Source organism: Podarcis raffonei, chromosome 9 (assembly GCF_027172205.1).
Source record: "Podarcis raffonei isolate rPodRaf1 chromosome 9, rPodRaf1.pri, whole genome shotgun sequence".
NCBI lineage: Eukaryota > Metazoa > Chordata > Lepidosauria > Squamata > Lacertidae > Podarcis > Podarcis raffonei.
The window spans coordinates 54,962,685-54,988,307 of record NC_070610.1 but is presented as its reverse complement, the minus strand read 5'-3'; the positions used below and the strand labels follow the sequence as shown (position 1 = coordinate 54,988,307).

Below are 25,623 nucleotides of genomic sequence, written 5' to 3'. Positions count from 1 at the left end.
CAGCTCATGTATACCAGAAGGAGCGCCTCCACCCACATTGTCCGGATGCTGAGATCCAGCTCCAAGGGCCTTCTAGTGGTTCCCTCATTGTGAACCAGGGAGGGCCTTCTTGGTAGTGGTGCCCGCCCTGTGTAACACCTTCCTGTCAAATGTAAAGGAAATAAACAATTACAGTGGTACCTCAGATTACATACGCTTCAGGTTACAGACTCCGCTAACCCAGAAATATTACCTCAGGTTAAGAACTTTGCTTCAGGATGAGAACAGAAATCGGGTTCTGGCGGCATGGCAGCAGCAGGAGGCCCCATTAGCTAAAGTGGTGCTTCAGGTTAAGAACAGTTTCAGGTTAAGTACGGACCTCTGGAACGAATTAAGTACTTAACCCGAGGTACCACTGTATCTGGTTCTCAGAATACATCTGAAGGCAGCCCTGTATGAGGAAAGCTGCAATGTGTGGCATTTTGCTGTGGTTTTATAATCTGCTGGAAGCTGCACAGAGTAGCTAGGGCAAATCAATCAGATTTGCGACAGATAAAGTATTATTCATGTGGTGGGGCATAAGACATGAAGAGAGGCAGGCACTGGGAAGTAAAGCCTTGTGAAAACTCTCAAGACATACCCTGATTGCTGGTTGTGTCTTTCAGGAGAAGGTAGTAGCACACTATGCCAACTCTCCTTCCTGCCTGCACTAGAAAGGATTTGCCTCCCTGTGTAGGAGCTTTTTAGTGCTTGCACCAGTCCCGTCTTCTGCTTGGCATTCTTGCAGAAGAACAGCCCACAGAATTACTCCCTCCCTTTGATCAACAGGGGGAGGAATGAGAAAAGAGTGAATGTGGCCTTCGGTTCAGAAACCTTCAGTTTAGTTACATGACTTATTTGGGAAAGAAAGATTAGGACAGGGAAGCTTGTAATAAACTATTCTAGTATTGACTGGGTAGGTGCTGATGCACCCATTAATGTGATTAGGAAGAGAATAATCAGTATATAATATATCTTTTGCATCTGGTGGTATATTGGGAATAATCATACAGTTACCTTCCACATTAAAAAAGAGTAACCATGTAGAACATAAGCAGTGAGTGAAGTGAGTATGAAATACCCCCAATGGGTTGCAAAGCTAATGACAATGTGAGATTTGCTGCATGGGTTTGAACAAAACAGTAAATTACAACAAATATATTTGAAATGCTTTCGCTGACCTCTGTGCTGGAAAATAAAATGTATGGAAGCCATGAAAAAATGAAATACTTATATTGAGGAAGTGCTCTAGTGTTGATCTCCATTGTGGCACTGTGGTCTATACCACAGAGCCTAGGGCTTGCCGATCGGAAGGTCAGCGGTTCGAATCCCAGCGACAGGGTGAGCTCCCGTTGCTCGGTCCCAGCTCCTGCCAACCTAGCAGTTCGAAAGCACGTCAAAGTGCAAGTAGATAAATAGGTACCACTCCGGTGGGAAGGTAAACGGGGTTTTTGTGCGCTACTCTGGTTCGCCAGAAGCGGCTTAGTCATGCTGGCCACATGACCCAGAAGCTGTCTGCGGACAAACACCAGCTCCCTCAGCCAGGAAAGCGAAATGAGCACCACAACCCCAGAGTCATCCGCGACTGGACCTAACGGTCAGGGGTACCTTTACCTTTACCTACCAGCTGTAATATTTGGATAGGTGCTCCATTTTGGGCAAAAAGATTCCTGCATTGCATGGGTTTGGAATAGATGAGCCCCGTGGTCCTTTCCAACTCTACAGTGCTATCAATCTATGTAGTTAAAGAGAGTTTAGTATGGAGAAAGAAGAAAGGAACAAAAACCTCCTATTTATAACGAAGGAGCAGCTCTCCAAATATTACAGCTGATACAATGGTTCAATTAGAGATCAGCATCATTCACTAGAGGACGTCCTCAAAGTATGTGTTTCTTTTTCTCCTCATGGCTCCCATACATATTATTTTCCAGGCACAGAGATCATCTGTACAAGTCTACAAAAAACAGCAAATTGTTGTGAAGTCTGAAGTTTTCTTAATTTACCACTCAAGCTAGGACTGGAAGATTTCCAGTTCAAGCAGTCTCAAACTACCGGATTATCTTAACATTGGCATCCTGCAGAGATTTCAGTAGTCTGCAGAGTGAATTTTCTGAGATGTAACAGCTGTAGTTGCTGCATAAAGCAAAAGATAATGCAGAGATTAATATTTTTTATGAAGGATTGGAGAGGTTCGAAAAGGGGGATTTGTATAGCAAGGAAAGAAAGGAAGAATATGGGGGATGGCATTTTCTAATGAGGAGAGGAAACCCTCTGTTGCCTAATCGCTGATTTGTTGTGTAATGATGTAATGATGTACTAAATGAGCATTTGGATGTCCCATAATCTCATGTGAAATCAACAAAGAGTCTTATGGGACCTTAAAGACTAAGAATTCTTTTTATGTCATAAGCATCTGTAGACTGTAGTCCACTTTACATGACAGATTGTGTGTGTGTGTATATATGTATGTACACACACATACACACAGTGTGCAGAGAAAAAAAGGATGGTCAAATAACAAGGAAATGCCAAAATTTCCACCTGACAATTCAATTAAATTTTAAATGTGTGCAAAATAAATATGGTGGCCATTCACACTAGCAGTAATTGGTGATAAACAAAAGAGTGGCTTTCAAATACTGCCCCTGGGATGGCAATAAAATATTTCCAGACTAGGAGAAATAAAAATGTATTCCTCTCAGATTTGCACAACATACTCTTTCACAAGGATATTGCTGTACCTTACAGAGACTTGTTTGTTCCTTTACTCATAGAATCATATAATTGTAGACTTGGAAGGGACGCTAAGAGTCATCCAGTACAACTCCCTGCAATGCAGGAATCTCAACTAGATCGTACATGACAGATGGCCATCCAGTCTCTGCTTAAAAACCTCCAAGTAAGGAGAGTCCGCCACCTTTCAGGGAGTCCTTTTCACTGTTGAACAGCCCTTACAGTCAGAAAGTCCTTCCAGATGTTTAGTCAGAATCTCCTTTCTTGCAACTTGAATCCTTTGGTTTGGGTCCTAGACTCTGGAGCAGTAAAACACAAGCTTGCTCCATCTTTTATGTGACAGCCCCTGAGGTACTTGAAGATGGTTATAATATTTCCTCTCAGTTTCTTCTTTATCATGCTAACCATATCAAACTCCCCCAACTGTTCCTCATAAGGCTTTGTTTCCAGATGCTTGATTCTTGGTTGTCCCCCTTTGCATATGTTCCAACTTGTCAATATCCTTCTGAAATTGTGGTGCCCAGAACTGGACACAGTACTCCAGGTGTTGTCTGATCAAGGCATACTAGAACAGGACTATGACCTCCCTTGATTGGGACATTATATTTCTGTTGATGCAGCCTAGAATAGCATTATCATTTTTTGGTGCTGCATTACACTGTTGAATCAAGTTAAACTTGTTGTCTGCTAAGACCTCTAGATCCTTTGCACATGTACTACTGTTGAACCAGGTGTCTAGCATCTTATATTGGTGCAGCTGGTTCTTCCTGCCTAAGAGTAGAACCTCACATTTGTCCCTGTTGAAATTCATTTTGTTAATTTGGGATCAGTTCTTCAGTCTGCTGGTCTCATCTTAAGTCCTGATTCTGTCTTCAGTGGCACTGGCTACCCCTTCCAGTTTGGTGTCATCTGCAAATTTGATGAGCATTCCCTCAGTTTCATCCAAGTCATTTATAAAGGTGTTGAACAACAGGACAGAATCCTGTGGCACCCCACTTGCCACTTTTTTACAGGATGAAGAGGAACATTTAGTGAGCAACCTTTGGGTTTGGTCAGTCAATCAGCTACAAATCCACCTAATGGTTACCTCGTCCAGTTCATGTTTTACCAGTCTCTCTGCAAGAGTATCATGGGGGACTTTGTCATAAGCCTTGCTGAAATCAAGATGCACTACATCCACAGCATTCCCCTAGTCCACCAAGCATCTTCTGCTTGCTTTACTTACTCCAGTGGAAGGCTTTTATTTAGCCTTCTGCATTACTTTGTGGCCATCCAAAATTTGTTCTTACCTGCTCTCTTAGCAGTGGGAGGGGCAGGAATGTCATACTGTGCTCAAGACTCAGGATGGCTTGAGGTGAGAAACCTCTTACCTTCACAGTTATGAGCTGGGAAGATTGGTGGCGGTGGGGGGGGGAGCCTTCATCCATCTTTTGCAGAGTCTCAGAGACACTTGAAAAGCAGTGAGAAGCCTCACTGTCTTCCAGATGTCTCAAAGGCTTATTGTGGCACCAAGAAGATCCCCTTCCCTTTCCCCAAATCTTGAGAATGTCAGGGTTTCTCCTTGATGCTGCCTTCACCTATTCAGGTGTGATGTAAACATGAATAGTGGGTGCAGGGTGTATACATCATCCCTGTGCGTGCTGGTCCCCAACACTTGTGACTTTCCCACATTGAGTAGGAGGGTCTGTATGGGGCTTCTAAGTGTGTTCATAATTCAGGATCACATAGAGGCTCTTAAGCTCATTTGGTGAGCATGTTACAAAGCACCTACTCAATGCAGATAAGTCAGGGGTGGAGTATGTGGGGACCAGTGTTTGCAGGTACATTTAGAATGTGGTGTGCCCCCCCAACTTCTGTTTACATAGAGTTTTTAATGTATTTTTAGTATTTTGTTGGAATCCGCCCAGAGTTGCTGGGGAAAATCCAGCCAGAAGGGTGGGGTATAAATAATAAATTATTATTGTTGTATATTATTACATTACTTAACACAGGTTAAGTGATGCACTCGCTAGTGGAAGCTGCTGAGTTTGTTTGTTACCCAGTGGAACTTCCATTCACTTCCCTTGGAACACTTTCCTGATTCTTGGATCTCTTTAGTAATAGGCTGTCTTTTGTGCCTTGCTGATGCTGAAATGCAGATACTGGGCCTGAGAACAGCTCTTCTGTACCACTTCAGCCATTGTGCTGCCCAAAGGACCTTGCAGTACAGCCAAATTAGGGCCATTTAATTGAAGAGTTTTTGGAAATACCAGTTACCTTCTGCTTTGGACAACATTGTGCTAAAAATAGAGGAATGCATGATTCCTCACTTGGATTAGGGAAAAGACCATTTATGTGCATTGCTTACTTACTTACTCAATTATGGGCTGAGAGAGACTTCCGGTTTTGCTGTGGCTTTTCAGGCTCATTGTTTTACGTGTGTCTCGAAAGGGGTAGCTGTGCCGATTTCAAGAAATCATTGTTATAATGAATGCATTTGCAGGAGCAAATACTTCCTAGGTAGGTGGGGCTGGTGTTTTGCAAGGATAGGCTGTTGGGATATGCAATCTGCGGGATATGCAGTCAGGAGATGATAGACCCCACCCCATCTGCACCTAATATAAAAGATAATAAAAGCTCATCTCAAATGTTCTGGGAGGGGATAATTCCCTCCCCCTCTTTTGTAATTAAAAAGATGCACTCTCTGTTTTCATTTCTCATACTCCAATAATCATCCTGTTTTGGTTTAATTTTTTATTCCTAATGTAAGCACTTCACAAATCAGATAGCCTTTAAGTAATGTATACTGCAGACTAAGATATTCTACATTTTATTACCCTTCCCCCACAGAATTTAGCTGGCTGGGACAGGCTGAGCCCAGATTATGCTGCGTGTTTTCCTTGCTGAAGTCCACCCTCAGAGCAGCATTGGGATCGCCTCTTAATGCAGCTCTCCTAATGCAGCCTCACGTGGACTCTAAAAAAACGACACAATGAGGACCTGACTATTCCCAGCTTCTTCCCTTCTCTCTCCCTCTCTCAGCTCACTCAGCCATGTATTTAGCTAGGAAGTCGCTACCTGCAGACTGAACAGGCTGCAGCCGGTCTGTTCTGAGCATAGCAACGTTTCCTCCTTATCCTCCCAATTCCTTTGTTTTTGGGTGGAGAAAGGCGGCAGGGTGGGGGAGAGAGAGAGAATAACTGCATTTAATAAGCAAGAGAAGGGAAGACTGGAATGGAGAGATGTGAGGAGAACAGAGCATATCATGTGCTTTTTAGCAGAGGCAGTTGCAGCGGCAAGTCATTAAGCCAGACTGCAGCATTTTCTTCCCACCCTGTAACGAGGTGATGCTGGTAGCTGCAAGGAGCTGTCCACCCCTACCCACCCACTTCTAAGGATTCTACAGAGGTGGCTCCATCCTGGCTCTCTATCCAGCATATGCAGCCGGTCTGGAGGAATCCCAAGAGACCTTCCCAGCTGGTGAAATTTGTGCATAGGATGAATTTTCTTCAGCCGTCACAGGAAATCTAAAGTGCTTCCTGCTTTTCTGTGAGGCTTCTCCTCCATAGCTCTCTGTGCTGCTGTGTGCATGTTCCTTCCTACATGTGTGCAGGGGGGAGCAAGGGGGAGACTTAAAAATCAGGATATGCCTATCTTGTGCTGAATTATGGATGCTGCAGAGGCTGGATCACAGCTGTGACCTATCAGAGGGTGCCTGAGGAGGAGGGGGAAAGAGGAAGAGCGGGAGAAGAGGATTGCCCTGTGGATTTCTGCCTTCCAGCATCACCTCTTCTGTGCCCTTGCGAGATAAACAAATCGCCTGGATCTCAGTGTGGTGGGAATCGACTGCTCTGAGCAGGTGCTCCTCTCTGCAAAATGGCTCACGCCGCTGCTTCTATTAAAAAAGTTCGGGAGGCTGAAAACGATGAAAGGGAGAAGGAGAAAGAGAAGGAAAGAAAAAGGCAAAGGAAAATCTCTAGGGAAAATCGGAAACGCAAGGTATGAGCAAACATACCCCACCATCACTCTCCCCCCCCCATATATATAGGACACGTACACAGGTGTCCCCTGCAAGATATGCAGCAATGTCTCCCTTTCCACTCCAAAATTTTGCATCCCCTACCCTGCCATAAATGTTTTGCTTACTGCAGTGAGAGCAAATAAAATAATTCCTAGCCACAAGGGTGCAAGCATATGAAGATGGCCAATGGCACTTCTTTTGCTTTTCTTCTTTCATCTTCAAAGCTCCTAGGCTCTGTTTTGATCACCCAGGAGCCAGGTGTTTTATGCCTCCAGCTGTTTTGAAACTGTTTACTGGCAGGGAATACTGCAATTTTGTGCTGCGCTTAATCAAGATAGGTTTTGAGGTCTGAGACATTTTCCCCCTTCCCCTCTGTTTCCATTTTTTTTTTTTTTTTTTGCTGTCAGGTCATTAGCATGCAGTTTTACATGAAATCCAAATGCTGTAAACTGAATAATCTGTTCTGTTGCTTACTGAAGGCGTCAAGTGTGGATCCTTTGCACCTCTATTAATGGGCATTTCACTCTGTTCATTTTACAGCATTGTTATGTGATTTATCCTGTACGCTGCAGAAGCTTTGTGTGTGTTTTTAATTAACTTAGGTTGTCTGCTTCTCTGCTTTTCAATACTGACAACCATTCTCCAGTCATTCTTCTCTGAAATATTTGTAATATTGCCACTGTTTCTGAGATGTGTTTAGGATTGGGAAGCTAGTGACACCTTCCCCATCCCAAAGCTTATTGCTCATTTTGTCAGGGAAAATGGTTTTCTATAAATTGGAAGAGACTATAACAACAATAGTGGTATTGTTGGATATCGTGGAGACCTGCATTGAGGTTATATTCTTCGCAACTCAGAACCACTCATATATTTTAGGGCAACCTCCCACTTGGCATTTGCCTCTGAAGGTATAGAGGTGTGGCTTTTTGTTTAAATGTACGCTGTCAGGGGTGCAGATTATGAGGGTGTTTACTTCGTAAACAGAAAGAGGGCCTTCTTGGTAATGGCACCCGCCCTGTGGAATGCCCTGTTATCAGATGTCAAGGAGATGAGTAACCATATAACCTTTAGAAGACATCTGAAGGCAGCCCTATGTAGGGAAGCTTTTTAATGTTGATTTTTAAAATTATGTTTTATATATGTTAGAAGCTGCCCAGAGTGGCTGGGGCAACCCAGTCAAATGGGTGGGGTACAGATAAATTGTTGTTGTTGTTGTTGTTGTTAGTGCATGAACACAAACCTTTCACCAGTTGAGTTTTCTTAAAGAAGCAGGTATACAATATTCACATTTAATGGGGTATGTTAATGTGTGTCCAAAGGACACCTTGGTAGGGAAGCAGCTATTGGTATACAGTACAGGAAATTCCTTCCTTATTTGCTACATTTTAACTCATCTGTAGTGCTACTTTGTCTTCTGTGTCTATATAAATTGTCTGCTGTTATATGCTCCAGGTGGTAATTGCCTCTCTCTCCTTCCTTCCTTCACACACACATTCCTTCCTGCGGCCCATGTTGTTGTGCTAATATCACACAGGCATAGGTCCAGTCATACTACATTTTAACATGCTGATATGTTTAGCAAATTGCCAGAATTGCCATTCCTGCTGTTTGTTTTTCTCCCCCTCCTCAGTATATTTATGGAATGCATCTAATTCCCACCCCTTGCTATTGTGGAATGAATTATTCAGTCTGAATTCATTACAATTATATATATATTTCCCGTTCGTTAAGTGGCTGGATACCTATGGGATGCCTGATGTGATCTGTCTGACTTCTCGAAGGCTTTGTTTGCTATGTTCATTAAGTTGCATTAGAATTCTCTTTATCAGGACATGAATGCCATTTCCCATATAGGCAGCACTGGGATGTGTAGCTGATGAAGGCAGATTGCGATTACTACCCTAATCCTCTAAATGGAACACTACAGCATAAGCCAGCCCTTTGATTATACATTTGATCATTTCTTTATAAAACATATAGTATATTTTACTGTTATATATAGTATATAAATATGATTACCAACTCATCTGTGCATGTAGAAGGGTGCTTTGCACTGAACTGATTTTGGAGAGCTCTCTCTGATTTTATCTGTTTTAAACCAGAATGTTGAGGCTCTTTAATTAAAGTTGAATATAATTAAACCAGTCCCTTCTGGCATCTCTTTTGCACAAACTGCTGCATGACCTTGATTAGAACCAGGCAGACTTAGAGGAGTCCACATGTTAGGAATATGTTGGCCACAGAGGATGGGGAGATCATCATGTTCCCCTCTAAGAAGCAATAATAGGTCAGAGCTCAGCATATACCAGGGAATTACTATGCTTCTATTTGCTTTGTTCCATTTAATATTCAGCAGCCAGCCTCACTGTGTCTGCCTTTTACTGCAGCTACACATTCACTGTTACATAAATAGCCCCCTCAGTCGCACAGCAAACTTGCTTTCTAACAGGAATGGGTGTGGTTTAAGCATGTTGCCCTTTACCTGTAGAAATATAAATCTGTGTGCACGGCAAAGAATGAGATAGCATAATGCTGTGTAATGTAAAGTGATGACTGTTTTTGGAATGTACACAGACCCTTCTTGGCAGTCATAAACAATTTTGGGTAGACAAAAGGCCTGAGTACCTTTCAGGATTGGGATGACAAAGGCAAATTATAGGCTGTGTGCCAGTTTAAATGCAGCTAGGTCCTTTTTCGCCTCAATTCAGATTGAATCTGGCTTGAGGGGAAACCTATCAAAATGCCTAAGAAACAAACCAGCTGTGCACACAGCATTGGCTCAATTGCTTCTCTTTACTTTAGGGAAAAGCGTAAGCCCTATGTACTAATGTTTCCTCAAGTTGGTATGTGTGAGACTCTGACAAGGGTGTGTGCATTTTCGACAGGCCCAATCTGGCCTGCTCTTTTTTCTTACCAGGTTCCAAAGAGTCAAGGATTGTGGTTTCCAAAAGTGCGATTCACAAAGCCCCTGTGATTGTGATGTTGCATCTTCCTGTGGGCTCTGTTATCTCATATTGAATGGGAAGTGGGGAGAGGGTGTCTGTAGGAGGAAAAATGTGGGAAGGTGGTAGCCTATTGAGTAGAAGGAAAACTGGGAAGTCGTGCATGAACCAATAAGGTGAGGAAGAAACAGTATATGGAATAAAAGAACAAAGTGGGTATATTCTAGGTTAGGGCGATGAAAGGAAGATCAAGTAAGTTTATGGCAGGATGTGGGGGGGTTGTTTAATTTTAATATTAGATTTTCTTTTTAAAAGGGTGGGGAGAGAAGATAAACATAAGATCTAAAAAAAAACCATAAAATTACTTCCAAATATGGATACAGCAATGAAGATTATTGCATATCAGTGAAAACTATTCTTAGATATAACTGGATATGGTTTTATAAAGTCTGAGAAACACTGGCATATCTATGAGCTGAAGGGTTTTATGGTCTCTGTCCCTAAGAAGGGTCTCTGTCCCTAAGAGTCTCTGCTTGCTATTGGCTGAGCAGATGTCATAGCAAGTCATCCAGATTCTAGAGAAAGGTTGGACATAGATGGGGCACCTAGGAAAAGATGGTTGGAATATGGAGAAGTCTAGAAGAATCAGATGAGTGTGATCAGATGCTTCTTCAAAGACACACAAAAAAAGCTTGATATTATTAAGACATGTTCTAGCCTTTCCTTGGCATGCTAACTTTTTGCATGCAAGTTGTTATTTTTATGGAGGAGTGAGCATTCAGCCATGTTAACTCCTCTAGCCTGCAGTCTGAAGTGGTGCAACTCAGACACAGATCTACCATCTCAAAGAGAACTACAGTCCTGTTCAGGGGGGCAGGGCAGCCAAGTACACTTGCCCTGTTTCTCAGAGGGCTAAGTTGGCTGGGGACCCCAGCTAAGGACAGACTGCCTTTCCGTTTGAGTTTATTACCTTATCCGAACAAGTCTCCCACCCCGGGCCTCAGACAAGCTCCAAGGCACCTATATGAGGCTTCTTTCATTTTCTTTTCATTCTTCTGCACCATCCCATGTTCCGACCCTCCTCTGAAGTAGAGTTCAGAATCAATTAGGAAATTAGGCTTGAGTTGAGAGTGAATCTGAGAGTCTTAATTTGCCTCGGTGTGCAAGAGGGCGTAGCCAGATATGATGAGACAGCTAGTCCCAGTGAAAGCAGTTTGAAAACATGTTTAAAATTCACCAGCAGAAAACAAGTGACTGCAGGGAAAGCGCATGTTGGATAAAATGCAGCCATTGGTTTTCATATTAGTTTTGTTGGAATTGGCCCCTGCTCCTATCTGGATACTCCATTTCACTGGCTGAAGTAATTAAGAACTTGTTTCTGAGGGTGGGTGGGTGTGGAACGGGAGAGAAGATTGTATGCATGGCAGAAGCTGCAGACTTGAATACATCTATTTACATATTGATTGCCAAATCTTTTGTTACATGTTAATATGGGTAGCTCTGAAGTACACACACACATAAACACATGCATGCATGCACGCGCACACACACACACACACACACACACACACACACAATTATTCACCTCTAACCTTTAAAAATATGCTTTGTGTCCACAACTGTGTTTTGAGCCCAGGCACTGCAGGATTTTTAAATCTTCATTTGTCAGAATAACAGCATGTTTCACACACCTTGTGATAAAGCTCTACCTCAGTCACTCATCTTACAGATCAAACCAGTTTGCCATTTCACCACAAATCTTTTACAGGATTTCTGCAAATCGTGAAGACAATGTCTTGGTACCTGTGGGGAGCCGTTCTGCGTGAACTGCTTGTTAAACAGAGGCAGCCACTACGGCATGGGCAGCTGTTGTGATGCCCTCCAGATGTTGCTGAACCATCATTCCTGACCATTGGCCATGATTGCTGGGGCTGATGGGAGGGGAAATTTGTGCTGGAGGATTTCAGTAGTCTAATTCCTTAGTTTGAACTGTATGCTGCTTGAAGAAGTCCATAAGAGGGCCCAAACAGACCCATAAATACTTAGAAAAATATTTGAGCTTTCAAAATCAGACTTTCTTCTAAAGAATAAATAATTACATTTGGTTATCTTCGTTTTCAAAGAATGTTTTTGACCACTGTCCTAAATCTGAATTATAAATTCTCAACTCCTTTCAGACACAGATAAATGTGAAAACTATTTTTTTAAACAAAAAACACATTTCCATATCAAAACCATGTATGCTCACTTCCAGAGTAGATTAAATGTTTGCTGCTAATATATAATCCTATGATAACTATGTTTGTGACCCAGATGTAGATGATTGCTGAAACAACATCTGCCTTTCAAGGGAACCAGCTTAGTTGTTGTTGTTGTTGTTTGGTTACTTTCATTTTTTAGGAAAGTGGAAAAGGTTGGCAGCAGTGCTTAGAATATGTGAAAGGGGAATAAGTACTAAACATCTCTGGCAGCAAAGTCTGTATATCTACATATTCTGAAAGTTAGGAATGTTTTGAAAACTGATGAACAAGATAATGGGAGATCAACAGTAGCTGAAGCCAGAGTCAGTGATAGGCAGGCAATGGCAGGCAGAGCCAACTAATTCTAGTTTCTCCCTATCCTCCTCCCTACAAGAGCAACATTGGGACCAAGGAAGAGGAAGCTGACAGCACTGCCACACCCTAGATTGGTTGTATGTACGAATGGGGACAGGGAGGAGCTGGCTGGGGACAGACTGAGGTTGGTGAGACATTTGCCCTAATCGACCAGCCTCCACTGATTGTGTGTATGTGAAATGTAGACTTCATGAAGGGCATTGGAATAGTTCCATGAAGGAAATAACCAAAGCCAGGCTTGTGCCTGCCATTATTCATAGCATACTAAGAATGTAATGAGATTCTTAGGTAGGTGCTGCCACACAAAATGCCTAATCTTGACATTGTGCAGAATGGTCTACCTCTTCTGCAGAATGTTGTGATCATTTGGGTATGTTGCGGGATGAGTCAATCTTTTAGGTATCCAGGTCCCAAGCTATGTAGGGCTTTCTACACCAATACCAACATCTCGAACCAGGCCTGGAGATCTGTTGGAATATGGTAGCTCTGGATTTCTTGCATGGAGCAAGGAGTTGGACTACATGACCTACAAGACTTTGTTGAATTCTGTTCAGGCACGCCTCTGCACATGCGCAAGCGGCGAAACCTGGAAGTAACCTGTTCTGGTACTTCCAGGTTGCCGCAGGATGTAATGTGAAAAGACACAACTTGAAGCGGATGCAACACGAGGTATGACTGTACGTACTCTCGTTTGGAAGTTAGCAAGAGAATAAGCCATTTCTCACAGGCTGTGCTGTAGCTACAAAAGAAATCATTCATACGCATTTAATTGTGAAATTTATGTTGTGTGTCATGGCTGTGCTGAGGTTTTTAGAAGCCTTTATTTGAGGCACCTCACACACATACATGGCTGTGTAGGTACTAGAGTCTGCCAGTGATGTCCTATGGATATGTGGTGCTGGGAAGGTCTCTTTCACTAAAACACTTACTTTGTGCTCATTACAAAGAAGTAATTGTGCTCTTCATGGCTCCCCAGCAAGACCAACTATGTTTTGCATCTGGACTGAAGTGATACAAAGATGCCATGGGTAGTGTGTGACCCAGAAAATCTCCCTGGGAAGCACAACCTTTCCAGATCTGAGCAGAGAAGAAATATCAGAGTTGGGAGTACAGATAGGCAGTTGCACAGCTCCTGTTACTACAACAAGAGATCCAGTAAGACCCCACCTGCCTCTCTATCCCTGTAGAGGGAGGATCTGTTTGGAAAGAAGAAGGAAGGGACCTTTCCTTTTATGATGCATTCACATCCCACCTTCAAGGAGCTCAAAGTGGCGTGCATGGCTCTCCCTGTCTCCATATTATTTTGACAACAAACCTGTGAGGTGAGGTAGGCTAGGCTGTAAATCAATGGCTGGCCCAAAGCTCACCCACTGAGCTTCATAGCCAAATGGACATTTGAACCCTGGTCTTCCAGGGCTTAGTCTTGACACTTTAACCACTATACCACACCACTTAGTCTTTGCTCTTATATAGACTAGATTCAATTTCATCAGATGTTTTCCCAGCTGAGCAAGTGAGCTGGTTGAGTTTGTGTGTTCAGTTTCTCTCTCTGTCTGGCCACTGTTGCCATTAGGTACAGAGGAAGATCCTAGTGAGCATTGCCTGAGCATAGTGCTGTATGGCTAGGAGCTCAAGCACCCAGGAAGTGGCCCTGGGCTGGACTTGCACCCTGTGAAGTGTTGGAGGGCATGGCCAGGTTCCTTTAGAACAGCCACAGTTATGCTGAAGGTTTCTTTTTCTTTAAAGCACCACAGGTCTTCAGTGCTATAATGATGTTCTAGGTTATGTTGCTACTGATGAACATCTTTTGATGTTCCAGGTTTAATAATGCAAGCATTTCCTTAATTATTTATGGTCTCTGGTTTGTTCCATGCTAAGCTGTATAACGATGTGTTGCCGCTTGACATTTTTGAAGTTGGCAGCACACAAGAGGATTAGCATATGATGATAAGTGCCTGGTTAATTCTGCATCTTTTAGGGAGCTTCTTTTTAGGCCAAGCATTCTTGAGACTGGTGCTGTTGCTTTGTATGTAGAAGAGCAGGGAAACTGCATAGGATGAATGTGCATCCATAATACTAGCATGCCTTCTGCAAACCTCCTTCAGATATGCATCATTTCTTGGACACAGGAACTACTCACCCAGTGCCTCCATCTTGCCAGGATTCAATGCATCTAAAAATGCATTTTTGGAGATCTATCTATAGTTGTGGTTAGGCCTTTCACTGTGATACTGTTTCACCATGTAAATGATGTACTCATGCAAAATTTCTCTTTCCCCCTATTCTATTGCAGTAGCTTGCAATGATTAATAGCATGGTTTGTCTGCTTTTTTATTTATATGCTCAATGTAGTGACATATGGTAGTTCTTGGATTAAAAGATCTTTCTGTCTCTGGTACTAGCAAGAGAGGATTATTATGATTAATGCATTGAACCATTCAGCATATAGGAAGGGCCTTCTGGTCATTGTTTTTTTTCAAATATGGCTAAGAATATGCATTTGTAATTGGTTGAGTGTTTAATGGGTAGCGAGGCTAGAAGTGTTGTGCTCCAGATTGCTGTTTTATCCCACCATCAAATGCATTTGCAAATGTTACTTATCAGAGAAAATATAGAGCTGCCTCAGTGAAATGGCATTTGGTATGTGAAGCATAACGGAGTTGGTGAATTTTGCAATATGAAGTGTTGGGCCTTCATCGTATTCTGTCAGCATGGCCCTTACCCAGCTACTGCAAATGAAACAGCATTTTATTTATATATCTGACCATCTTCCATTGCTAGGCAAATGGACATTGGGGAAGGATATCACTTTCAAACACAGGAAGATGAAGTAACTAAAATATCAACTTAGGAGCTCAATTGTAATCATATTTGAACCATTTTATAACTCCAAAAGATTTGACATCTCATTCCATTTTTTAAAAATTGTGATTTTATGAGTTATGGATCATCATGTTGTTTAAGCTTGTGCCTTAGAGAAAATAAATAATAGAAGTGTGTCCCAGTTTTGAGGTGACATGCAGGATCATAGAATCACAGAGCTGGAAGGCTCCCTGAGGATCATCTAGTCCAACCCCATGCAATACAGGAATATGCAGCTATCCCATATTGGGATTATGGGACGTGCGTGGCGCTGTGGGTTAAACCACAGAGCCTAGGACTTGCCGATAAGGTCAGCTGTTCGAATCCCCACGATGGGGTGAGCTCCCGTTGCTCGGTCCCTGCTCCTGCCAACCTAGCAGTTCGAAAGCACGTCAAAGTGCAAGTAGATAAATAGGTACTGCTCTGGCGGGAAGGTAAACGGCGTTTCCGTGCACTGCTCTGGTTTGCCAGAAGCGGCTTAGTCATGCTGGCCACATGACCTGGAAGCTGTACGCCGGCTCCCTCAGCCAATAAAGCGAGATGAGTGCCACAACCCCAGAGTCGGCCACAACTGGACCTAATTGTCAGGGGTCCCTTTACCATATGGGGATTGAACCTGCAACCTTGGGGTTATCAGCACCACGCTGTGACCAACTCAGCTATGTTCCTTTGTATGTTGAAATGCACATGTGTGAAGTTCCTGAGAATGTGAACTGTGGGTTGAAAGGCTGCAAAAAATGACCTGTGCTTCAAAGCTCAACTCATTCCCAAACTAATATGCATAGCCCCTAATTGGTATTCCCTCAGCTCTTCCTCCCTGCACCTGCAATATCATCCTCATGCAAAGGTCAATATCATTATCTTACATAGCTGTTGTAAGGTTTGCTGTGACATCTTGTATGCAAAGAGCTTTGGGCATTTGTATTCCACTATGCAAAGTGTTATTATTTTACCAGCTATCAGCGGTAGTGCTATATATGTCCTACTCTTGGATATATTTAGCTGTGTATATTTAGCAGTGTAGATTCTAGTGTTAAGTGCCAAAGCAAAATAAACAAAATCATCTTCCACACTTTCTCATTTCTGTAACTTGTTCATGTATTTCTAGCTTCTATACCCATAATTTCAATAGGTGCTTTTGTTAAGAGACAGCTCATCAAATCATGTGAATTGTGTGTAAGGGGGGAGGGATCACATTTTCTTTCCTTTAAAAATAACAAATCCTGTTAGGGCTTCTATGAATCCCATGGCTTTGGATGGCTACACAGTGCTTTAATGGATTTATAGCTGCTCTTGATGTCAAAAACTAAGAGATGCTTTGCACCTGCTGTGCTTAAGCCACGTCCTACTCAATATTTTGACTTTTCTCTTTACTCTGTGTTGTGCAAAATCCACGTGGATAGCTATCAGGTTCAGAATGAATTTAAGACAAAGAAATGCCAGTGTTCAAATAAGATGAATATACTGATACTAAAACACACCCTACTAAGAGCACAACCGCAACGAACAAGTCCAGTGAAAAACATTTCAGGATAGTTAAGAAGCCACACTTCTCCATCAGTTGTGTGAGAGGCTTTATGTCCTAATATATGGAGTATTTTAGCCATATTAACCCGTATGTTCAGTTTACACATTCAATTCATAGTTTGCCAGAAATAGCCAGAAAAGAAGATAGTGCTCAGCTGGTCCAAAGCTCTTTGCTGGAGCATCAGTCAATGCACTAGAAGTGTGCTGCTCAGCCTTTCAGTATAGATGGATATGCTCAGAGGATGATGGAAAGGGGGCATTGGCTTTTAAGATAATTCTACTCAGTGTTATTTAGCAACTGAAAAATATTAATCCATAATTTTTCCCTGGAGATGAATTTGAAGAAACAGCTGCAAATGAGTTCTGGAATTGAAAAGGACATTTCAAGGATAACCCAGCAACAGTAAGGTCACTCAGTGAAACAGAAACAAAAGGACCGATCAAGGGTTGGTCTTAAGATGCTGATCTAAAACTGGAATAGAGATCACCATAGCTACTAGCCACAATGTCTATGTTCTACCTTCAGTTGTAATCACAGGTGGGAAGAATACTGCTGCACTTAGGTCCTGCTTGCCCATTTCCCACAGGCATCTGACTGCCCACTGCAAGAAACAGGATGTTGGACCACTTGGCTTGAACTGACAGTTTTTCTTATGTACCTTAACTCCCCAATGAGGGTAACACTAGGGCAGACTGAGATCAAGTTTCTCGTGGCACTATAAGCCAATTAGCCTCTAATATGCCCAGCACTTTTCCATCAATGCCCTTTTGACTTCTTTGAATAATTCTAGATCCAAGAAGGTGAAAGCAACCTCTAACTCTTTTCCATTGCTTGTGTTTTTAATTATATAATACTGATGTACAGGCCAGATTACTGTAACAATCAGCTTTTGTTTTCAGTTTCTTAGCTGCTATGTGATATGATAGATCTGAGAGACAGACCCAAATAACAATGGCATTAACGAGACCCTGGGAGTTTTCCACCCTTCCATAAGGACTTTGAAATTTAAGTCTCTAAATAATACACATGGTTTGATTGCTTTGCCCCGCCTCAATCTGGCAAAAGATGAAAATATTTGCTTTCTGAGTAATTTGCCCTTAATAACTTTGAAGCAGTGTAACAAACAGCACTAGCATTGTTAGAAGTTCACTGGCAGAAAGATTGCCCCTTTCTTTGTCTTAGATATCTATGTAGATCACAACCATCTGCAAGTAGTTTTTGAAAGGAATGTGTGCTGATCAGTATTTGGCACCCTTTTAACTTAGTCCGTGGACTTTGTTTCCTGCTTGCCTATCCATTTATATGCTCTTAAAAGTATGCCATGCATTTTGTCAATGTTCTTCATCCAGTGGAATTCTTCAAATAACATTTATTGCCAGGCAGAGATCTAGTGTGTAGGACACGTCTCTTTTAATATAATTAATCTGAAAACTGGAAGAATATCAAGTATCGAAACCTGTTGTTTCTATGAAACTCTCCTACTACTTTGGTCTCCCTTCTGTCCACATCTCAGCTTTGAGTCTAAAGTAAATGGAATTTGTGGAGTTGCAACTGCACATTGGATTTAAAATTTCACAGTATTGACAGCTACCATAAATTTTTAGAAACCTTATTCATTAGACAGGGAATGTGAGAGGGCAGATATGTGTGAACAGGAAACAACACTGAGGAGGTTAACCTTTTATATTTATAGAGCATGCTTCAAGTCTCTGGGTTTGCCAACTGCTGTCTTTTATGACATTAAAAACATAGGACAGCGTTAAATAAAACAAACAAAATAGGCAGAGTTGATCTGTACACACCGTGAACTCTGCCACAAAGCTAGGCTTGAATTTTGCTGAACAGGAGGCAGCTCTGTTCTGTATTTGATGGAATGTCATGGGGATATTGTGCTAAGAGTTTGATATTTCCCTTTTCATATGAAGTTGCATGCATAAATTTTGATGCCGCAGATGTTTTAAAAAACGAGAGGCAACTATCTGCAACTATGGGAGTTTCTAAACAAGTCTGTTCATTTTTACAGCTTCCTCTGTTAGTCAAGCACTCTGAGACTTTTGCAGCAGAAGGAAGGTGTGGTGCAGTGACAACTCTTCCAACTCTCACCCGCCCATAGCAAAGAAATTTGTCGGGAGGGAATCCCACTGCCCCAGTCACACTGCTTCCACCAGGGCACAGGGCATTGTTGGTGTAGCTGTCTGATTTGTTTTGTTGCCTTTGTGACCTTCTGTGAGTACTTGAAAGTTGCTTCACCCGCCTCTCAACAAATGCCCCATCATATTAAGAAATCCTAAAACAGGTATTAGACTGAGGTTAGGGTGGAATTGCTTCTGATGTCCATAACCTGTCACATCAGTATTGAATATGGCATGCCTGGCATCTTATCAGGCAAGGAAATAGTAAGAAGTTGGGTTTTTTCAAGCCTTGGGGTCTTCAGACTATCAGTATTATGAGAGAACTTGAAGTGTATATCAGGATGTTAGACCAGCATATTTAAAGTGGATTAAAGCAGTCTGTTGATTTGGTACTAAAAATCTATCTTTTTTACAGTTTGGAAAAGGAAATACACTGAAAATGTGCGATGAATGAATTATAAATGGATTGACATGTAGACACCTAACAAACGAATCAGGATGACCATTAATTGTCATTTCACCACCCTGTAAATTTCAGAATGAATGCACATTAAGGCTGGGCATAGTCTAACCACCACATAAGCTTTGTACAAGCAAATCAGGATTAAAGCTGAACAGATAGTCTGGAGGAGTCCCATGAGCTTATTGAATTTGACTGAGGATTACTATTAATATACCTAAATTTTGAGACCTATTGGAGATCTCAAGACATGAAATCTGTTCAACTTCATATCTCAAAGCTTCCTTTGTCACACAAGTTGAATTTTATTACAATATCTAGCTATGCAATTGACACTTCCCTCCATAAATTGGCAGTAAATATAAATAATAAAATATTGCAGTAACCAAAAGGCTGGACAACTTGGGAAAAAGAGAAGCACAGAGCCATTCTAAATTAACTTGACATAATTAACATGAGCATGAATTCCCCATAGGTCAGTAATCCTAAAGGGTGAAAAACACAGTTATCCGATTATAAATCCTGGCAGCTGTGAAGGGTAACAAATCAATAGGGCAATAAAGATGTTGGATCATTGACAACTGGTTACTGAATATCGTTTGTTTCTTTAAAAAAAATGATAAAGGAGAAACAATTTTGTACAAAATCAGTAAGTATTTGAAAATGTGTGTCAAAATGACTAAAACCGTAACAGTTACCTTTGGTACACTTTATAATAATAATAATTTATTATTTGTACCCCGCCCATCTGGCTGGGTTTCCCCATCCACTCTGGGCGGCTTCCACAGAGACCAAAAATACACTAAAATGCCACACATTAAAAAATTCCCTGAACAGGGCTGCCTTAAGATGTCTTCTGAATGTCAGGTAGTTGTTTATCACTTTGACATCTGATGGGAGGGCGTTCCACAGGGCGGGCGCCACTACCGAGAAGGCCCTCTGCCTGGTTCCGTGTAGCTTTGCTTCTTGCAATGAGGGAACCGCCAGAAGGCCCTCGGCACTGGACCTCAGCGTCCGGGCAGAACGATGGGGGTGGAGACGCTCTTTCAGGTATACTGGGCCGAGGCCATTTAGGGCTTTAAAGGTCAACACCAACACTTTGAATTGTGCTCGGAAATGTACTGGTTTCATTTAGTTTCATTGCATGTGCTTTTGGTATATTCGGTGGGTTGGAACCAGATTTAGGCCTTATTCACCCAAAAGCAGTAAACTGTGGTCAGAAACAAGCCATGGCTTATGGTGAATGAGCAGCATGTTAGTGCATGCTGCACAGTCATGCTTCCTTCACTCCCCCATTTGCAGGAAGCGGGGGACAAAACCATAGTGTGGATGACTTAGCGATACATGCAAACTAGCTTTCATGGTTTGTTTTTCCATACACACTACAAAGTGCTAAACCAAAAGTAAACAATGGCTTCCATTCATTATAGGTTCAGAAAGAAACAGAATATGAGTGTTGGTTCATACGTAATGCTAACTCAGCCCTCCATGCTTTGCTTATTGTCTCTGGAAAGGGAGAAGTGAAGTGTTCAAGATTGAGTAGTATGTGCCAACCAGCATGGTGCTTCTCCTTTGTAGCAGTTGTTGTTGCTGCTGGTAATCTTATTTGTACCCCACCCATGGGATACAAGGCTGCCTTCAGATAACTTATAAAGGTTGTATAGTTACTTATCTCCTTTATGTTTGATGGGAGTACGTTCCACAGAGCGGGCGCCACTACTGAGAAGGCGCTCTGCCTGGTTCCCATAGTTTGTTTCTGTGTATGGCTTACTGCTGCATGCAAACCAGACCATAGTCATGCTTGCCATAGACCAGCTGAAATAAATGGGACACCACTAATGTATGTCATCTTGATATCAGTTGGTCTCCACAGTGCAATCCCAACTATGTCTACACAGGAAAGTCCTGTTGAATTTACGGAGGCTTACTCCCAGGAAAGTGTGGCTAGGATTGTAGCCTAAATCTGGATCCAACCATATGTCTACTTTTCCGGTGATAAATATAATTGTGTTTGTATTATTGGCAAAGCTCCAATTGGCTGTTTGAGGCCTGCTTCTGAGATTTGTACTTTAGAGAGCATGGCTGCTTGAGCAAAAGGGTAGTGGCTCAAAGTGCCTAAAGGATACTCAAATGTTGCAATTCTGCAAAATTACCAAAGGAATTCTATGAGGCTATGACTCATTCACCTAATGCAGATTCAGAAAGAACAAATATGCCATAGTTGCATATTTATTAAGTACCATATGATGATCTTTTTTTAAAAAAAAACAAAGCACCATTAAAATATCTAGTAGCATTTGTGTGTTAAATACAAAATAATTGGCATTTTGAATTAATCATTTCATGTGAAAGTTTTTCTCCTCCCCCAATGCCCCCTCTCTCTCCTGGAAAGTACCAGGGTGTTAGCATGCAGCATTCTGAACTGTGGTGCTTTGGGCAAGCACCAAGGGATAATGTGAACAGTAGAAGGGTAGGGGGGGAAATCAAAACATTCAAAGGCATGCAGCTGGGTAATTCAATAACCCTTGTATGTGGAGGCATTTCACACAGTAGGACTTTAACTCTGCGCTAGTCAGGCTGCCTGTATGTCGCTTTCCCCCTCCCCATTCAATTTACATGCATAGCTGGCCTAGTAGGTGTAAAAATAGACAGGCAGCGCCTGAATTGGAAATGGTCACTGAATGCTGTCTGCAGTTGCTGAGGTTTCCTTTTGACACAGGGCAGCCTGCAGAAAGAAAACTCTGGCGAGGGGAGTTGAGGGGAGCAAAGCACGGGGTCAGTAATTATCCTTCTGGATTGTTTACTCTGCCCCTTTGGAGTGCTTAGGACACTTCAAAGTCAAACCCACTTGCAGGAGTGAACGGGGAGGACTGATATGGGCAATGCACCCGTTTGCCAGGCTTGTCACACAGACAAGGGTGTGAGAGTGCAAGGAAACATACAAGATGTGGATAAAATTCCAGACTACTATGGATGCAACAACGAAGAGGCTAAATATCCCGAGACACTGGTAAGTCTAAACAGACAACAAAGGGGGATAAATAGGCCTCTGTGACTGTGTAGAAAAGAAGAAGAAGAAGACCTCTTAGCAAGAGAACTCTTTGAACCTGCTTGGTAGATACTGGCAATGCTGAGCAGTGAAATAGGGTCTGTGACTTTAAAAACTGCTGGTGGCTGGATTAAGATGCTCATTGTTGGGGATCTGTTGAAGAGCAAAGTAGCTCCTGGAATGTGTTTCCATGCATGTAAAATATAAGATTGTAAGTAGCAAAAAAACTCAGGAGATAGAGCTCCTACTAAAATAATGTCTTTTACTATATTTTTGTAAGTAGACATTCCAAAGAGACTGTATTGATGTCTCATTTGAGAACATAAAATCAATAAATTGCATTTGATGGACTGTGCTATTCCGTTAAGTATATTTTCCATAGTTTAGGAGATATATAAAGGCTCAATTACAGAAAAAAGTTCATTACACAGGTCAATGTGATCTCTCATGTTGTCAGTGTCTGCAATTACTTAAGCCAAAGCACAATTTTTCAAATATTTTATTCACTATATAAGTACTTAGCAGCCTAATCCCATGCATCTTTACTTGGAAGTAGGTTTTGATGAGCTCAGCAGGACTTACTTTCAAGTAAGTGTGTACAAAGGACTGCAAGCTTAGTGAATTTAGCAGGAGGGGGAAATACCGCAAATGTATAATTTTAAAAATTGCATTCACATTTCAAGGTTAATTGTGCTGGCTTGCTGCACTATTCTCCGGATTCAGCCAGTTCTACACACTTTCACTTGAAAGTAGTTTCATGTTCATCACAGAAATAAAATGTTTGCAGTAAGAAGGGAAGTCAGATGGAATCTGAGTAGAAATCATATAGCAAGTGAAGACTATATATCACATATTTTATCAAATATCAAAGCTGTTTAAGAATAGTTTCTTTGGTATCAGTTCAAAAGTAGCACTCCCTTATAATGTATGGTTGCAATTTGCAAATTTGCATCAATGCAATCTCATTATGAGTGCCCACGTGGCATGTTTGTAACCCCACCCACAGATCTTTGATATTCCACTTCTCCTTGCTAGTTTTCTGTCAACAATTTAGCATGAATATTATTATTATTATTTTACATTTTCAATGTTAATATGGCATGCATTTTTAATTGGTAAAAGCTAGTTGCTTGAAATCCTTCCCTTATTTCAATCACAAGCAAAGCTATTTTGTAAATACTTTATTGAGGATTTTTCTACTGCATTTTTGCATCACTCTGCTTGCCTTGAGAATTAAGAACAGTTAGAAGTAGTTTCCCTTTGGAACTGAACAGTCAAGTTTACAGCAGCAGTTGAGTTCAGCAAGAGAAATTGAGGGGGAGGGAATCTGTAGGAATCTGCCCCTTGCCTGAAACCCTGGAGAGCTGGTGCCAGTCATTTTGGAGGAAAGGGTCATGGCTCAGTGATAGAGCACATGGTTTGCATGAAAAATGGTCCAGGTCCAATCTCTGGCATCTCTAGGTAGGGCTATGAAAGAAACCATGGAGAGTCATTATTTGTCAGTGGACAAGTTTGGAATTTTCTGTTTGGAATATCTGTACAAGTACAGTACAGAACAGTGCAAACCATGATTACCACAATTTATGGGAGTTAGTTGCAGTACAGTCTGTATGATTTTGCAGTATTTTAGGTTCAGTATCACTGAAATGGGTAATACAGTTTATGAGGTGAATAGGTTTGTCATTTGGAATAGAAGAAATGTTGTTATGGTTGAAATTCCATGAGATGGAGTGGTGTGAATCCTGATTATAACATTTAATAGGTGTTAGTGCAGTACAGCAGGTCTGTTTGACTTGGTTATACAATGTTGAAATGGGCTAATACAATTTAGTTGGCGCATAAGTTTCATTGGGAAGAAAAGGCAGTATGGTGATGGCTGAAAAGCTGTGAAATGTTGGTAACTTAGTCTATCCTCCCATTGTAGCAATATCTGCTTACTGAAGCTTCAAGTAGCTAATCTTTGGGCTGCTGCAATTATGCACCTGTCATTGTAGTATTGCCCCATTTTGTTGTGCAGATAGAAAGTCAAGGATCAAATTGAAGGGGCAGCTAAGGCTTTCTTAACAAAATAAAAAAATAAAAAAATCCTTCAGATACAGTATCTGAAGAAGTGTGCATGCGCACGAAAGCTCATACCCAATAACAAACTTAGTTGGTCTCTAAGTTGGTCGCTCCTGGAAGGAATTTTTTTATTTTGTTTCGACTATGGTGGACCAACACGGCTACCTACCTGTAACTGAGGCTTTCTTAGTTGCAGTTGGACTCCAGCTCCCAGCAGCCCCAGCCAGCATGGCCATTGATCAGGGATGATGGGAGTTGTAGCCCAAAAACATCTGGAAGACCTCACATTAACCATCCAGCAAATAATAATATTACGCTGCCATCACATTTTCATATTTGGAAGAAGTACAAAGGGCAAGGTACAGGGTTGATAAAGGAACGTGAAGGCAAAATGAGTCTCCTTCATGCCTGCTGCACACACAAATCCTTGGATTGGATTCCTTCCACATGTGCACATTGCAAAGCAGGAGATTTTCTGCCCACCCCTATCCCCAGAAGGGGTATTGTACAGGCGACCCCATTTTCCTTGTACAGATTGCTCCTTGTTGTATTGGGGCCAGCTGATGTGTTTGGAATGGAAATACAAAGTCACAAAAGTACTCTAATCGAACATACTTTCAGTTTAATCATGGATTGAAAAGAATTGCCTTAAACCCAACTAACAGTGAATAGTGTTTGGGTTGGATTCTGATGAAGGACTTTCTTCTGATAGGTTGTAGTTGATTTCTCCCTTATAGTCACTGTCCCCCTCGAGACGAATGCCACCAGCATGATATTTTTTATGTTTTCAGGAACAGCCATTGGAAATCTTGACACAAAGCAACCTATTTCATCTCAGGTCAAGTGGTTTATCACATTCGCTTTTTATGTGTCATACTGCTTGCTGAGAAAGTGTCCACAACTTCCTCAGTTCACACAAATACTGCATTCATTTTGTAAAATTAAGATGGCACTTATCTCCCAGGCTCCTTTGTGTGTGTGTGTGTTTTTTTTTATGTGGCTTGAGAAATCCTACAAATGTCAGTGAAAGCTAGATTGCCAAATGATTACAGTGGATTTATGGGAGAGCTTTAAGGGTTAGATTTATACAGCTGCTTGTTAAATATGTTTCATCAGTATTATTTGCTGATATTAACTACTCCTTCATTGGCTTTAGCAAAGTAATTTAGCATATGCTTAATTCAGTGAGATTTTGCATCCAATTTGTAGTCAAGATTGGTAAA

General features: G+C 41.7%; 1 protein-coding gene across 50 annotated transcripts in view; it reads left to right on the top strand.

The window, feature by feature from the left end:
- Nucleotides 1–25,623, top strand: part of ANK2 (ankyrin 2) — a 320,751-nt gene that overhangs the window by 163,369 nt on the left and 131,759 nt on the right. For 10 of the 50 annotated variants that reach the window (XM_053403701.1, XM_053403707.1, XM_053403695.1 and 7 more), the window contains exon 1: nt 21,929–22,300. The exons of 11 other annotated variants lie outside the window; for them this stretch is intronic. In XM_053403701.1, coding sequence (XP_053259676.1) covers nt 22,166–22,300 — 135 coding nt within the window. In that variant the 5' untranslated portion in view covers nt 21,929–22,165. Of the gene's footprint in view, nt 1–5,798; nt 6,730–21,922; nt 22,301–25,623 lie in introns of those variants that run through there. 29 more of the 50 variants (XM_053403697.1, XM_053403690.1, XM_053403693.1 and 26 more) reach the window with 16 other exon arrangements.